The sequence below is a fragment of the Elephantulus edwardii genome, unplaced genomic scaffold (assembly GCF_000299155.1).
Source record: "Elephantulus edwardii isolate Elephantulus edwardi_28Jun2011 unplaced genomic scaffold, EleEdw1.0 scaffold00550, whole genome shotgun sequence".
NCBI classification, from domain to species: Eukaryota; Metazoa; Chordata; class Mammalia; order Macroscelidea; family Macroscelididae; genus Elephantulus; species Elephantulus edwardii.
Window position 1 is genome coordinate 120,735 of NW_006400300.1, and position 17,673 is coordinate 138,407.

At 42.7% G+C, this 17,673-nt stretch overlaps 1 protein-coding gene and 1 pseudogene across 1 annotated transcript in view; one reads left to right on the forward strand and one right to left on the reverse strand.

The window, feature by feature from the left end:
* Nucleotides 1–352, forward strand: part of LOC102864467 — a 3,510-nt pseudogene extending 3,158 nt beyond the window's left edge.
* NYNRIN (NYN domain and retroviral integrase containing) overlaps nt 1–16,552 on the reverse strand; it is a 35,168-nt gene extending 18,616 nt beyond the window's left edge. The window contains exon 1 of the mRNA XM_006903258.1: nt 16,355–16,552. Coding sequence (XP_006903320.1) covers nt 16,355–16,552 — 198 coding nt within the window. The remainder of the gene's footprint in view (nt 1–16,354) is intronic.
* Nucleotides 16,553–17,673: the final 1,121 nt, after the last annotated feature.

The window sequence follows — 17,673 nt, forward strand, 5'->3', positions numbered from 1 at the left end:
ATCCTGTCACTGACAATATTGTACTTCAAGATGGATCTAGCAATGACTTTTTTAACTATGAAAGCAACTCCATTTTTCCTCACTTTTCCATCTCCAGAATAATATATCATATGGTCATCTGACTCAAAATGCCCCATGCCAGTCCATATTTTCCATATTATGGGGGGAAATTACATGTGGGGTGTCTGCAATCAAAATTTTTGCCGTCCAGGCATTCTTTGGTCCTCTTAACGTTACCAAGAAAGAAGCCACACTTGACTGCAAGATCGAGGGAGCATCCAAACTGAAAATCCAGGATGATAGTGACAAATTTTTAGGATGGGTTACATTAAAAATCACAGTGAATGCATAGTCTTAGTAGTATGTCTGTACAGAGTGAATGTCATATTGTCTGTCACCACTTTGAATCAGCTGGACCTGCCATTCTAGAATTATGAGACCACCTTGGAGGAAGGTGGGTGGTACGGGACAGTGGGGTGACACCTTCATGTGCTTCCAGATCATGCTATCCGATTTCCTCTGAAATAACTGCCTGTTGCCTCTGCTGCCCTTTGAACCAGTGTACAGACACCATATTACGGACAGGGAAATACCTGATCAAGATCAGTATGATGGGGGTCTTTTTCTCTTTTTGTATGGTTTAACTGCCAAGTGTCTCAAGCTTAATGTGCTGTGCTGTGTAAATACTGTATGGATTTTATACTGGTTAACTGTCCTTTGATGCCAACACAATTTTTAGGGGTAAAACGACAAAAGAAATGGTACTTGACCAACATCAGGTGACTTTATAGGTGCAATCAGTTGGGTGTGGTGTGTGGAAACCCCTGAAGTGATGTGTGGTGCAAGGAGGGCAAAGGAAATAAAAAGTGCTTTGGAAAGTGTTTAAAAAAAACCCAAAACCCAATATGTAAAACAAAGATGAATGCCAAGGAAGAGGATTACGTGTGTTGCCTTTCACTTTTTGCCAAGATCTTACAAGTCTTTACTGTTCTGTCAACAGACTCAATATTTTCTAAAGAAAAGATACATGTTGTTGACTGCTATCAAGTTACCAGGTTTATGAACAACAGAACCAAACATAGACCAATACTGCACCATCCTCACAAATCTCCGCTATATTTGAGTCCACTGTGACCGAGAACATTTCCAAGATGATAAATCTGAATATTTATTGAGTACTTACCACATGCCAAGCCTTTTACACACACTGTATTGTGTATGTACGAGTCCTATGTCCTCAGTCCTATGGGGACATTATTATCATCCAAATTTTTTTTTGCGTTTTTTTAATTATTATTCATTTTAATGAAAGTTTAGAAAGACTTTGGATTTCTATTCATTCATTATTGTACTTTTCTCTCTTTCACCCTCCCCCCAGATCATTCTTCTCTTTAAAAAGCAAAAGAAAAATTCTTTCATTGTTATATAATCCCTCCCCCCAGGTCCACTCCACTATGCAGCCTTCATTCTGGACTCCTGTCATGACAATAGTATCCAATCATATATCCCTTTTAAACAGTTCTCTCCCTCATCTGTTTCAATGCAGTATACATAATTTATCCAATTTTTCTCAGTCTCCCCCCAACCCTGATGTCAGTCCCGTTTTACAACAGTGGCACTATGCAGTACTTGTCCTTTTGTAACTGAGATATTTCACTCAGCATAATGTCCTCCAGGGTCACCCATTTTGTATAATATTTCATGAGTTCCTTGTTTTTCAATGCAGCATAGTATTCCATTGTGTGAATAGCCATTCATTTGTTGTTAGGCACTTAGGTTGTTTCCAACTCCTTGCTATTATGAATAAAGCTGCTATAAACATGGGTGTGCATATACCTGCTTGGGTGGCAGTTATGGTTTCTTTCCTTTTCTTCTTTTTTTTTTTTTTTTTTGCGACTCTGCCAGGACATGAAGGCAGTTACGGTTTCTTTGGGCTATATTCCCAGTAGTGGAATTGCTGGGTCAAATGGTATTTCTATTTGCAACTTTTTTCAAATAGTATTTCTATTTGCAACTTTCTTTTATTAAATTTTATTAATTTTAATAAACATTTACAGAGATTTTGGGTTCCATTCATTCATTATTTGCAACTTTTTGAGAAAATGCCATACTGCCTTCCATTGTGATTGCACCATTTTACACTCCCATCAATGGTGAATAAGGGTTCCAATTTCTCCACAACCTCACCAGCATTTGTTGTTTGCTGTTCTGTTAAATTTTGCTTTTCTTACTGTGGTGAGATGATATCTCATAATTGTTTTGATTGCATTTCTCTTGGAGCTAGGGATTTTGAACATTTCTTCATGTGGTTGTTTGCCATCTGAATGTCTTCTTTGGTGAAGTGTCTGTTCATACCCTGTGCCCATTTTTTCAATTGGGTGGTTTACCTTTATCTTGTTGTGATGCTTGAATATTTTATCAATTCTAGATTTAAATCCCTTATCTGACATGTCATTACCAAATATTTTTTCCCAGTCTGTGGCTTGCCTTTTTACCCTGTTCGAGAAGTTTTTGGATGTGCATAGGAATTTGATTCTTAAAGGTCCTATTCATCTATTTTATCCTCTCCTGACTGTAGATTTTTCAGGATGTTAATAAGACTGTTGATGTTGTGGATTAGGACTTTTAGAGTTCTTCTAAGCTTTTCTTTAATGAAGCTTATAGACCTTAGTTTTAGTCCTAGGTCCATGATCCACTTTGAGTAGGTTTTTATGAATGGAGTAAGGTATGGATCTTGCTTGAGTTTTCTGCAGATAGTTTTCCATATCATCCAGCTTTTGTATGGGCAAAGAAGGTCACATACTCAAGGTCACGCAGATAATAAGTTAGGATATTCAGGGACTCTGACTCCATAATATGAGGTCTTACCTATGATACTGTCTAACTGTAGAGAATGAGAAGAGGAGAAAAATAGGCATTTATACTCCAGGAAATATCAAAAGCACTTTCCTATTTAAAACCCATCAGATCTTTTTCTTCCAAGAGGAAAGATGATAAAGAAGAGGCAGGAATAACTAGACAAATACATGACAAAGATGAAAAGAAAATAAAAACAGAAAAAGAGCTTTGCATTTGTTAAAATATATTGCCAGTGTCCAACAGGCCATTTCACAACTCACAAATTAAATAAAAATAATTAACCAATTAACACCAAATAGTCTAGTGCTACACTGTTGTAGTTATGTGCCACTGAGTCACTTGAGACTCACAGCAACCCTATGAACAACAGCTCTGAACCCTGATCTATCTTGAACCAATTTCATTGTCTCTAACACACCTACCCCTAGTAATTGAGTCAATCCATTTCATCCAAGGTCTTCCTCTCCTGAGCTGTCCCTCCATCCTTCCAAGCACTAGACCTGATAAAAATTATTTTATTATTTAACACCTGGCTTAGGATTCATTCTCATAAGTCAGATGCCACTAATTAACTGCCTTCTAGGATCAACCCACTTTGCACTGCAGAATATTCAAAATGCTCGGAAAATGGCAGCACTATCAGAGAGCTGGACAGTGACTAAAGATGACAGAAGAAGAATTTATGTTGTTGAGTGGTGGTACTGGAGAAATCTTGAAAGTATCATGGACTGCCAAGACAACAAAGAGGTCTGTTTTGGAGAGGGTGAAACCAAGTTTCTTCTTGGAGGCTAGGATATTGAAGCTCCGTCTCACATACTTTAAGCATGTGTCCAGGAGGGACTGGTCCTTGGAGAAGAACATCATGCTCAGAGGGGTGGACGGACAGTACAGGACAGGAAGACCTCAGATGAGATGGATTGATACAGTAACTAGGGCAATGGGGATAGAGGTATCGGAGTCAGTGAGACCGGCTCAGGACAGGACAGGCTTCAGAGTGGTTGTACATAGGGTCGCTATGAGTCACAAGCGACATAACGGCACATAACAGCAAAAAGAAGAACCTCCATGGAGAGCTGCACAGTTAACCTAAAGGTCCTGCCTCTTTGACAATTCAAATCCACCAATGATTCTGAGGGATAAAGATGGACAAGCTCTTCTTGTGCTATTTACAACTTCAGAAACCCAATATAAGGTCAGCTAGGAATCAGCTTGACACAATGGTAATGAGTTTTTTAAAGAAGAAACTCTGGAATTGGGTATGATGAGGAACCTAAAATAAAGAGGACCAAAGTAAAGACTTCTGAGGGAGCTATAGATGCTATCATCTACACACAAGCCAGGCAAGTACCTCCCAACCCCAACAGATGACTGGAAGTTCTTAGTAATAGAAGCCCTAACCAACATAGATGGAGAGCATGCGTATAAAACAAAAAAGTATGGGAAAAGTGAAGAGGTCAAATAATGATGTGTACAATGAAAACTCAATCTTCCTATTTAGGCCAATTGCTGCCAGAGCTGACCCTCCAAGCTAAAGAGTTATTGTTATGTGCTACTAAGTCAACTACAACTCACAGTAACCCGATGAACAACAGATGTAAACTGTCCCCTGTTCTACACCATCGTCATCATCTCTGATATACTTGAGTCCATTTTCACGATGCCAATCCATCTTGTGGAAGGTTTTCCTCTCTCTCTGACCCTCTACCTCTCCCACCATGATGTCTTTTTCCAAAGACTGGCCCCTCCTGCCCACATGCCCAAAGTATGTGAGACCAAGTTTTATTATCCTTACCTCTAAGAAGCAACTGGGTCACACTACCTCCAAGACAGACTTGTTTCTTTCTTTTGGCACTTCACAGAATACTCACTACCCTTCACCAACACTACAATTAAGTCACCAATTCTTTGTCAGTCTTCCTTATTCACTATGCAACCTTCAGATGCATGCAAAGCAACTGCAAATACTATAGTTTGCATCAATCCCACCTTAAGTGTCCCATTTTAAAGTGATATCCTTGCTCTTTAACTCTTTAAAGAATCCTTGACAGCAGCTTTGTCCAAGGAAACACATCTTTAAATTTCTTGAGTACAGGGATTGTGAACTCAAACAAAATTAAATCATTTCTCAATCTTTTCTCCATTTATCATGATATTTCTTACTGGTTTAGTTGTGAGGATTTCTGAAATTTATGGGATACTAATTGACATATTACAAATAAGAGATGTAGTCTTACATGCTCACCAATCTGTGCCAGGAAATTTGGAAGATAGCCACCTGGCCAACTAACTGTAAGAGATCCCTTTTCCTTTTCACTCCCAAGAAAGATAATCCAAGAGAATGTGGTGGAAATTATCAAACAATATCATTACCATTACATGCAAACAAAATATTACTGAAGGTTATAAAAAACAGCTAAAACAGTATCCTGACAGAGAAGTACAAGATGGTTTTAAAAGAGGCTGTGGCACCAGCAAGATCATTGCTGATGCCAGATGGATCTTGGCTGAAAGCAGAAAATATCGTAGGAATATCTGGGTTTCCATTGACTGTGCAAATGCATGTGATTATGTGGATCATAAGAAACTATGGCTAACATTAAGAAGAATGAGAATTCCAGCCATTGTCCAAACAGAGCAAGGAACACTGCACAGTTTAAAATCAAGAAAAGTGTGCATCAGGGTTTCTCAAATGATTTGAAAAGAGGAATTGTTACTAGGCTTTTACTTTTGGGCTGGTTAAATTTCCCTGAATGTAGCTCTCTACTGTGGTGTTAAAATTGGAGGAGACTCATTAACAATCTGCATAATGCAGATGATGCATTCTTGCCTGCAGAAAGTGAGGAGGACCTGAGGCACTTACTGCAGAAGATCAAGGACTATAGCTTTTAATATGGATGATATCTCTACAACAAGGAAACAAAGCCTCACCATTGTGTCAACAGGCAATACCATAAGAGATGGAGAAAAGATTGAAATTGTCAAGGATTTCATCTTGCTTGAATCCACAATCAACACCCTTAGTATCACAGTCAGGAGATCAGAGGACATATAGCATTGAGAAAGTCTGCTGTCAGATATCTCTCCAAAGTTTTGAATATCAGTAATGTTATCTTAAAGATTAAGATGTGTCTGATTCAAGCCATGGTCTTTCCAATCACTTGCTGTGCATCTGGACAATGAATAAGGATGACAGGAGAAGAACTGATGACTTTGGGTTGTGGTTTTGGAAAAAATAAATAACCTATCCGAGAGGCTGGGCTCTATGAGGAGAAGCGTGGCATTAGGATTGGTGGAAGATATATCAACAATCTGCGTTATGCAGATGACACAACCCTGCTCGCTGAAACTAAGGAGGACCTCATGCACTTACTGCAGAGGGTCAAGGACTGCAGCCTTCAGTATGGACTGAGGCTCAATGTCAAGAAGACAAAGATTCTCACCACTGGACCAATCGGTAGCATCAGGATGGATGACGAAGAGATTGAGATTGTTCACAGCTTCAGTTTGCTCGGCTCCACGGTCAACACTCTTGGCACCAGCAGCCAGGAAATCAAAAAACGTATTGCAATGGGAAAGTCTGCTGTTAGGGACCTCTCTAAAGTACTCAAGAGCAACAGTGTCTCTCTGGAGACTAAGGTGCGCCTGATACAAGCCATGGTTTTTGCAATCACTTGTTATGCATCAAAGAGTTGGACAATGACTAAGGAGGATAGAAGGAGAATTGATGCCTTTGAGCTGTGGTGCTGGAGAAGAGTATTGAATGTACCATGGACTGCCAAGAAAACAAACAGATTCATCCTAGAGAGGGTTAAACCAGGCTACTCCTTGGAGGCAAGGATTCTGGGGCTTCCTCTGACATACTTTGGACATGTTGTAAGGAGAGACAGGTCCTTGGAGAGGGACATCATGCTTGGTAGGGTAGAGGGACAGTGCAGGAGGGGAAGACCCTCTATGAGGTGAACTGATTCAGTGACTGGGGTAATCGGGATGGGTGTGTCAGAGGCCATGCAATTGGCACAGGATAGAGCAGGGTTTAGGGTTCTGTACTTAGGGTCGCTATGAGTCGCAAACGACTCAACGGCACATAACAACAACAACAACATCGACTACCAAAAGAACAAATAGGTATGTCTTGGAGAATGTGCAGCCAGAGTGCTCCTTATGCAGGATAGGACGAGGTTCAGATCTACTGTTCATAGGGTCACTATGAGTTGTATTCAACTTGGCATCATCTAACAACAACAACAAAACGTTAAGATGTAATCTATACTGAAGGCTATACAGTGTTTGATTTTCTTCAGTAAGTACTTTAAGCCTTCTTTACTTTCTGCAAGCAAGGTTGTATCAACTGCATGATACAGATTGTTGATGAGTCTTCCTCCAATCCTGATGTTACAGTATAAAGAAATTTAACCAGCCCAAAAGTAAAGGCCTAATCACAAAGTGGGCCCCCCCAGGTAGTGCCCCCCAAATCTCTATAAAATCAGGCTTAAAATCAACATAATGCAGACACATACTAGCTCTCAAACAGTTCTCTGTCCTCCACTCTTAATCATAAGGAGATAAGCAAGGATTACAAGACACATGAGGGAAACTTCTAATGTGAAATGCATAGACTGTAACATACAGATAAAAAGCAACTGGAAGGAAAAGAAACAAGGTAAGGAAGAGAACATAAAAAAGTTTACTATAGTCAATCTCCACAGAAAGATAATAGTGAACACTGTATATGCTAAACAAGAATAGGATGCTAGCTAAAAAATTTTTTTAAAAATTGAGAGAAAATATAACAGGCTATTAAACATTAAAAATTATAACATTATACTTTTTAACATTAAAAAATATGGCAGAAATGAAAGACTGAAGAAAAGGGTTAAAGAGATAGATGAGGAAATCTCCAGGAAGCAGAGCAAAGTCAGAGTTGAAAAACAGAAGAAAAGATAAGAAAAGCAAAGGATCAGTTTTAAAAGCCCAGTGTCTGAACAGAAATTACAGGAAGTGAAGCCAGATAAAAAAAAATCACTCACAATTTCTTTTTTTCAAATCTCTAATGAAAGTATAAGTACTACAGTTAAAATGATGGAACAAAACGTGCATAAATGAGTAACTGGAGTAAGGGGAACACAAAACTAAGCCCCCAATATGGTTTATAAACTTCCACCAAAATCACAAATTACAATTTTAAATTTTTTTTAATTTCTAGCTCTGAATATCCATATCAAATGCCCATGGAGTTCATGTCATCATGGATAAAAGCAGACTTTGCCACAAAGGCCCGTCTCTGGAAAGACACAGGACACGGGAAAATGAGAAAATCCCTGTAACTTCCTGAGAGGAAAAATAAATCACACACAACATAACATCAGACCTCTCAAAAGCAAACACCCCATGAAGTAATGTAATCACATTTCAGAAAGAAAATACTTTTCCATCTATCATTTATTATTTATATTTTATGTGTTTCTAAGACATTTATAGCAAATCTTTTTTAAACAAAATTTTAAGAATATCGTTAAAGACAAATTGTCAATCAAATGAACTTCATATATGCAAGGTTCTCAAATTGTACCTCCTATAAAAACTTTCCTCAGGAAGCTACCAGGGAGCATTTTCTAGCAAATCAAGGAAGGAAACCAGAAAAAGACCCAGCATGGAAAGAATCAACAAGAAGACAATACCATTCATACAAAGACATCCAAGAAATCATTACTGAATGTCTGCTATGTGCCAAATATACTGTTCTAGGATGGCTGTTGTCTCCAGGTACATGGGATTGCTGGCCCTGGCTGGAAAGTTTGACTCAGAGGTAAGTATGTTCAAAGTAATTGTCAGCATACCCTCTACCACTGCTTCATCTCTGACCTGAGGAAATGACAAATGGAAGTGCTCTACCAACTCAAGAAAGAAACAGCAGTCTAGGAAAAAAGGCACTTACCAGAAAAAAAAAGCAAAGGATGCCAGGGATGACAACTGGGCAAGCCTGGAAAGCAGCTGACCAAGCTGGAGCGATGTATCCAAGCAGAGATTTGAAACTAAAAGAATACCTTGATCCTTGTAGGAAGTTAGGCTGAGAGGTTACTGGGAGTTTTGAAAATTAGCAAAAAGGTAAAAAAAAGCAAGCAGATTGTTAAATACGGAGTTGATAACCCCCAGCAAAAACAAAATATAAGATACCATAACGATTTATTAATGCTTGCAGACACGGATTTTGAAGCTCCATCTCACATACTTTGGATATGTTGCAAGAGGGACATCATGCTTGGGAGAGTGGAGAGACAGCGAAAGAGAGGAAGACCCTCGATGAGATGGATTGACTCAGTGACTGGGCTAATTGGGGTAGGTGTATCAGAGACAATAAGGTTGGCTCAGGATAGAGCAGGGTTCAGAGCTGGTATATAGAGGCTCGTTACGAGTCACAAGCAACTCAACAACACCAAACAACAACAACAGAAGTAAATAATATTTGTATAGGTGTAATAAATACAAATTTAACAGAAAAGTGAAATATATTGGAAAAGATGAGAGTGGTGTAAAGGAGCTAAATCCTCCCCTTTGATAATAAAGTGCAAAGATGGTATCTAAAATTGATTCACCAAAAAGATCATTCCACCACCATCATGTCGATTCCAACTTGTAACAACAACCTTTATGTGATTCTCAAGGCTGTACCTTTCTATGGGAGGAAACTGGACATCTTTCTCCCTAAGAATGGCTGGTGAATTCAAACTGCCAACCTTTCAGTCAGCACTGCAACACTTTATGCACTACACCACCAGGGCTCCTTCAAAAGAAATGTTGTTGTTATTGTTGTTGTTGTTGTTGTTGTTGCTACTGTGCAGTACTATTGAGTTAGAATAGCTGACCCTCCAGCAAGTTTCCAAGTCTCCAGAGGCAGGAAACTGCACATGAGGAGAGTGCCCATCTTTCTTCTGAGAAACAGCTGGTGGATTCGAACCTTGTGCCTTAGGGGTTGGCTGCATTTTCCCCGTGTGAGGAACTGTGTAAATGCCAGATGAACTACTGTCTATGGGGAAGTGTAGTGAAGGGGAGTCAGGACAGACACAGCAAGGAACCTCTGTGTTCTGTTGCATTATTGTTGTTGTTAGTTCCAGCTGAGCTGAAGTGAACTCACTGTGTCCTCATGCTCCCTATCGTTTTCAAGGCTTTGACATTTCTGGAAGTTTATCTCCAGGACTTTTTCCAAGGCACCTCATTAGGATAGATTCAAATCACCAACCTTTCAGCTTATTGTGTACTACCCAGGCTCTTGCCTCTTTTTTTTTTTTGTGGGTTTGATTTGCATATCTTTTATTGATAATGATTTTGAGCATTTTTTTTCATGTGTCTTTGGCCTTCTTAGTGTTCTCCTCTGTGAAAAGTGTTTTCATGTCTTTTGTCTATTTTGTAATTGGATTATCAGTCTTTTCTTCTGGAGGACCTGTATGATTCTATAAACTTTTGTTATGAGACTCTTGCCTGAGAATGGTATTGCTAAATGCTTTTTCCCAGGCAGTAGGTTTTTTAGGTTTGGTTTTGTTTTTTTTTTACTATGTTGGGGAAAACAATTATTCAGACAGGGATTTAATCTTTACAAGGTCATATTCATCAAAATTAGCCTCCCCTGGTTGTGTATTTTTGGCTGTATTTATCATCCTTTTTATGCCATGGGTTACATCATCAAAGTTTGGTCCCACTTTGTCTCTTTTGATCTTTGTAGTTTGAGGCTTTATCCCTAGGTTTCTGATCCATCTTGAGTTGAGTTTTGGATATGGTGAGAAGTGTGGAGCCTGTTTCAACTTTCTGTAGGTAGTAATCCAGTTTTGCCAGCATTATTTGTTGAAGAGGGCTCTTGCCTCTTTAAAGAAAAAATTTAATATATGTATTATTTTGATTCCTTGAGCTTAAGAAATGCTGAGCGAGTTTGGCCCTTTTGATTTTCTGACTCCAACTCCTTGCACATTTCTTTGTAATATTTTACTTTGTCATCCCGTGCTGCCTTTTGAAATCTTCTATTCAACTCTTTAGTATCTTGAATTCTTCCTTCTGCTTTGGCTTCTCTTAAGCTCAAGGAACTAAAGAGCAAATTCAAACCTTCAGTTGCTATAATCAAGGATGCTTTAGGCAGAATATTAAATGATCCAGGAAGTATTAAAAGAAGATGGAAAGAATATACTGAGTCACTGGATTGAAAGGAATTGGCAGACACAGAAGAATTTCATGAAACAATATATGAACAAGAACCAATGGTGATGAAAGAAGAGGTTCAGGCTGCTTTGAAGGAACTAGCAAAAAATAAGGCCCCAGGAATAGATGGTATACCAATTGACATATTTCAGCTAACAGATGCTGCCCTGGACGTGCTCACCAAGTTGTGCCAAGAAATCTGGAGAACAACCACTTGGCCAACTCACTGGAAGAGATCTATATTTGTCCCCATCCCAAAGAAAGGTGACCCAAAAGAATGTGGAAACTATAGAATAATATCATTGATTTCATATGCAAGCAAGATTCTACTGAAGATTATCCAAAAACGACTGGAACAGCACATCAGCAGAGAACTGCCAGAAGTCCAGGCTGGGTTTAGAAGGGGTCGTGGTACTAGGGATATGGTACCTAATGTTAGATGGATCTTACTGAAAGCAGGGAGTACCAGAGGAATGTCTATCTGTGTTTCATTGACTATGCAAAGGCGTTTGTGTGGATCATAACAAACTATGGTTGACTCTGAGAAGAATGGGAATCCCAGAACACTTGATCGTTCTAATGCGAAACCTGTACTTCGTCAGAACAGAGCAAGGAAACACTGCATGGTTCAAAATTGGGAAGGGCATATGCCAGGGATATGTCCTGTCTCCATACCTTTTCAATCTGCATGCAGAACAGATTATCCGGAAGGCTGGGCTCTATGAGGAGGAATGTAGGGTCAAAATTGGTGGAAGATCTATCAACAATCTGCGTTATGCGGATGACACAACCCTATGTGCTGAAACTGAGGAGGACCTAAAGCTCTTGCTGTAGAGGGTCAAGGACCACAGCCTACAATATGGATTGAGGCTCAATGTCAAGAAAACAAAGATTCTCACCACTGGACCAATTGGCAGCATCAGGATGGATGGTGAAGAGATTGAGATTGTTCACAGCTTTAGTTTGCTTGGTTCCACAGTCAACACTCTTGACACCAGTAGCCAGGAAATAAAAAAAAAAACGTATTGCCATGGGAAAGTCAGTTGTTAGGGACCTCTCCAAAATACTGAAGAGCAATGGTGTCTCTCTGGAGACCATGGTGCGTCTTTGCTATCACTTGTTATGCATCAGAGAATTGGACAATGACTAAGGAGGATAGAAGGAGAACTGATGCCTTTGAACTGTGGTGCTGGAGAAGAGTGTTGAGGGTACCATGGAGTGCTAGGAAAGCAAACAGATTGATCCTGGAAAGAGTTAAACTGGGCGGCTCCTTGGAGGCAAGGATTCTGAGGCTCCGTCTAACATACTTTGGACATGTTATAAGGAGAGATCTGTCCTTGGAGAGGGATATCATGCTTGGGACGGTGGAGGGACAGTGCAGGAGGGGAAGGCCCTCTATGAGGTGGATTGATTCAGTGACTGGGGTAATCTGGATGGGAGTGTCAGAGACAGTGCGATTGGCACAGGACAGAGCAGAGTTTAGGGCTGTTGTACACAGGCTCGCTATGAGTCGCAAGTGATTCGACGGCACATAACAACAACAACAACAACATTATTTTGAGAAAATAAAAATTAATTCTTTTAAAAAAAGGATTAGACTCCAATAATCAACAATGCATTGAGCCATGTTAAATAACAGGTTGAGTTTGGGAGGGGGCTGCTTATCTTTGTCGTTGTTGTCATTATGTGCCATCAAAGCACCTGCGACCCTAGCGACCTTATGTACAGCAGCTCTGAGCCCTTCCCTGTCCTGAGCCAGTCTCACTAATTCTGACACACCAACCCCCAGTGCCTCAGTTACTATCAACCCATTTCAACCAGAGTCTTCCTCTCCTGCTCTGTCCCTACACCCTTCCGAGCATGATGTCCTTCTCCAAGGACTGATCTCTTCTGGCCCAAAGTATATGAGTAAGAGCTTAAAAATTCTAGCCTCCAATGAGAAACTTGGTTTCACCCTCTCCAAGACAGACCTATTTGGCAGTTAATGGTTTGTTCAAGACTCTTCTCCAGGGCCACATTTTGAAGACATCAATTCTTCTTCTGTCATCCTTAGTCATTGTCTAATTCTCTGATGCATAACAAGTAATTGCAAATACCATGGTTTGGATTAGGCACATCTTAGTCTCTAGACTCACATCATTGGTTTTCAGTACTCTGGAGAGGTTCCTGACAGTAGATTTTCCCAATGTAATTCGCCTTTTGATTTCCTGACTGCTGGTACTAAGAGTGTTGGCTGTGGAGCCAAGCAAGTTGTGATTGTTAACAACCTCAATTTCTTCTCCATCTATCATGAAGCTGCTGACTGGCACAGTGGTGAGAATCTTTGTCTTGTTGATGTTGAGCTTCAATTCATATTGAAGACTCCAGACCCTGACCTTCTTCAGCAAGCTCTTCAGGTCCTCTTCAGTTTCAGCAAGCAAGATTATGTTATCTACATAACATAGGTTGTTGATGAGTCTTCAACATCTGCCAATTTCTGCAATTTTGATACTACGACTACTGTGTCCAATTTGAAGGTACTGATGGAACTCCACTGGATTGCAAAATCCCTGCAATTTTAACAATGGTCTGGCCTAGTAGAAGCCAGCTCCTGCAAACCACTGCCTCTTAGCCAACTTCCATCACATGGTTCAGGGCAGTGTGTAGAAAACACATATCAGCTTCCATTTGGCAGATAAAGCACGTGGCAGTAAGCCACACCTAGTCCCATGGCTCCAGGAGTCACTTTCTTCCACTGCCACTACCCTTGGGCTGCTCATGACCTCCCTCTATTGTCCCCAAAGGGAGATATCAATATGCCACTCTTCTCTTTGCTGCCCAACCCTGTCATTGCCAAAAAGGCAAAAGAACTGGTGATGGCTTATAGCTGGGTTATTGGGATCATTACTAAAACCTTTCTTTCCACTTGTAGATTTCACCTCAGAGACCAGCCTTTCAGGTTTGCTTATGCTTCCTGTAAATGTGATTCCTACCATAACAAAACAGTTTAGAGACACTTGAGTTCTATAGATCTTTTCCTGGAAAACTACCTTCATATAACATAGTAATATGCGTAAGTCCTTCTACAGAGATGAGCCTGTATACATCTCAATCTCTTCTCCCCTCAGGCCCCCACTCCATTCCTACTCTCCCAATTCCATTCCTATAATCTCTGCTGTCACTGATTCTTCTCTGCCAGCTGGCCTGTGTACAGGCCACTCTGTCCCTACAGCTGGGACTGGAGTCAGTCACACCAACTCCATATGGAAACCACAAGACATTGTTATACATGTATCAGATCCCTGGCCCTTAAAGCATTTCATTCACACCCCTTGATTTATAAACAAGAACTCCGAAAGAGAAAGGAACTTGCTCAAAGCTATACAGATGGATACAGCAGCAACTGATATTTATACACTACAGCTCTACACATTTTGCAAAAGTATTTACACACACATTATTTCAGCCGATTTTAACAACACTTTCATGTGGTAGACATTATAATTTTCTGTTTAGTAGCTGATGAATGAGGTTCAAGGGAAAAGTAAATGAAAAGCAGGGAGTCTGATCTTGACACCTAATCTGAAACTCCACCATACCTGTCTGTTTTGCCTTTTAAAACTTGGCAGCAAGTCAAACCTAATCTCTGCTCTTTCAGTGTAATGAAGACAGTATTACCTGGAACATCTTCTCTTTATGTTTCCACTGTGAACAGTGCCTTTCTCATAAGAAAGAGAAAGAGGAATGGTGAGAAAGTGAGAGGACTTGATTGAGCCACAAATCACACTAGGAGGGCCTGGAGTGAGTGAGATCCAGAGGTGAAGTGAAGAAAGTAACAGTGGCCCCAAAACCCTGAGGCAGCTATGAGACTGGAGCAGACAGGCCAGAAAAACTGCAGGGAGCCCAGGGGCAGGGAGTTGAGGGGCAGGGCACCTCTGAAAGTGCAGCTCCAAAAAAGGGTTGCGTTTATATGAACAAAAACACCAAGGAGACAGAAAAATTCCTGTTAACCCACCCTATCCCAACTACTGATAATTCTTCCCGAGGAGGCAGGGCCATCTGTTCTCAGGCCTGGCACCCCACCCCTCCCCCAGCACCTCTGTCAGACTTGGAAAAGCTGCTGACGCAGCAGCTCAAAGAAGGGGCTGAGGGAGGAACTTCCCAGCTTGCAGGCCTGCTTGCCTGCAGTTCAGGCCCTCCCCCACCCAAAAGCCTTGACCAATTGGGATATTTGCTATAGACCTAGCAGGGGAAGGTCTGTGTTGGGAAATGGGGTGGTGATCTGGCACAGAGGGAGGCTGCAACATTCCTATCAGGGAGAGATAAGGGGATCTGGGAGAAGAGAGAGGCCTTGGCCATGATTAGAGGCCAGGGAGAACACTAGAGGCCCAAGTGGGAGGGGAAGCCATGCAAGAAGCCAGGGAGAATGCAAGGGAGGCCCACTGTGACCTGGACTGTCCAATGTCCAGATCCAAACAGCAGGCCTTTCATCTGAAAGTTCACCAGATTGTCATCCACCCCTAAGGACTAATGCCTTCTGGAGCCACCAGATGCCCAGACCTTAGGAGTCCATGACTGAGCAGGAAGCCAGAACCTTCACTGGGTTCTGGCTTCAGCCCTCAGCACTCCCCACTCACCAACCTCTTGTGCATTCAGACAAGCCCCTTCCTCTCCTTTCCCGTATAAAAGGCAGGGCTACTCTAGAAGAGTTTCTAAGGCCCCCCTCAAGCTCCAACACTCTGAGTGGCTCCAAAAGGCAACGGATCATTGAAGAAGACTTAAAAGAGAGCCCTGGCAGCGAACTCTGTATGCTGCCTATGGCGCTGATAACCAGAAAGCTGCGTGTTCGCTGCTCCCGGCGGAAAGGTGGATCTCTCCTCGCATTAGTATTTTCAGGGTCACTAACTGATCCTGAAAATGAGTTCGGTTGGAATTTTGTTGTTCCTGTGTTTAAAAGCAACAGAATGGCCTAGGCCTGCCAAGGTCTTGGCTAACAAAGAAGTGTGTTTCTAGAAGTCACCGAAAAGCAGTACCTTAAATTAGTCCCCCCATAGAGGAGTGGGCTGTGGATGCACGGGGTTTATGAGGAGAGTCTCTTCGCATGAGAGACCTGTAAGAGGGGTGGGGCAGCAAAGAAAGAAGAAACCAGGCGGGAGAAACGAATGCTGCAGATCAGATCGGGAAAGACCAAAGAGTGGACGGCCCAGTACCTGCCGGCCACACTGTCGAATCCAGGTCAGAGGACCTGTGGGGACCACTGTCCCTGAGGAGAGGCGGAGAGAGGACACTGGCTGGCAGCTGGCAGGGCGGGGTGTGGGGAGAAGCGAGTTACCTTGGCTTTGCTCGTGTTCTCCCGGGGCCCCTCGAGCTGCAGCCAGAAGTAGGGGGTGTCCGGGCGGCTCTGGAAGGCTTTGAGCCTGACTCTGAAGATGCGCTGCACTTGCAGCCGCTGACGCTGCACCCGCGGCTTCGATTTTGTTTGCACCTTGAACCATTCTTGCGTCGGAGGGTCGCCTCTAGACAGGAGCATGTTTGTCCCACCCGGCCCTGGTGGAAGGGAGAGCAGTGTCAAGCGGAGCAGAAGGTGTCACGAGCCCAGCCCGCCGGGCCCCCACCACGCCCCCACCTCCCTCCTGCGCTTCCCCCGCGGCCTCCTTCCTCCCGGCTTTCCGACCCACTGGCCATGGCTCTGGCCCCCGCCCTCCGGCTCGGACCCTCTCGGCTGCGGCTCCCGAGCAATCTCTTCCTGCCAAGGGTTGTGGCTGGGGGTGGGACCGCCTGGCTCCCACCACCCTTGCCTCCGCCCCTCGCCTGCGTTCCGCCGCAGCCCAAGGCCCCTCCTGGATAAACTCTTTCTGTCTCGGGGTAGCTTTACCCCTCGCGGGAGGCGGAGGGAGGGGGCGGGCGAGAGGAGGAGGGGGCGTGGTGGGGTTCTGGAAACCTCTGCTTTCCACCCAAGTTTGGGGCCCAGCGCCAGAGAGCTGGAGTGAAAGTTAATTTCTTTCCACAATTTCCATTCCCAGTGGAAGGACGAGGTGAAGGATAGGAGCACTCAGATTTGGGAGTATGAGGATTAGGCGTCCCAGGAACCTTTTCTGTGTTTAGGGCAGCCCTCTCCCCCTCCGCTTCCCAGGCCCTCCCAAGTGAAGTCCACCCCCTGACCTCACCAACCCTTCCCTCTCTGAGTGCACCAGTCCTAGGAGGAAAGGGTTAAGGCGGAGCTGGGTGGGGAGCCCGTGGAGGCTGAAGCCCGAGAAAAACCGTGAGCAGGAGACCAAACAGGAAGAGTAAGAAGACCGACTCCCCACCCCCCACGGAAGTCTAGGGATGGCCTGGGGCTGGCAGGCGGCCCAGACCCTCCTGAAGCCCCCCTGGGTAGAGGGCGGGAGGAGCTCTAAGACTAGGTTTGTTTATGAAAGCCCTTTTTAGCCAGTAGAGTAATGTGAGGGGAGGCTTTAGGATGAGAGTGAGTCTTGTCTCTAATACAGGCAGTCCTCAGATTAGGAATGGGTCTGTTCCTAAATCTGTCCTTAAATAGAATTTGTAAATTGAAATAGGTCCAGTTCACATCTAATATCAGTTAGTCAATTATTTGTTAAGTGCCATCAGTCGTAGGCGACTCATAGCGACCCTATGAACAAAAGTCCTCAA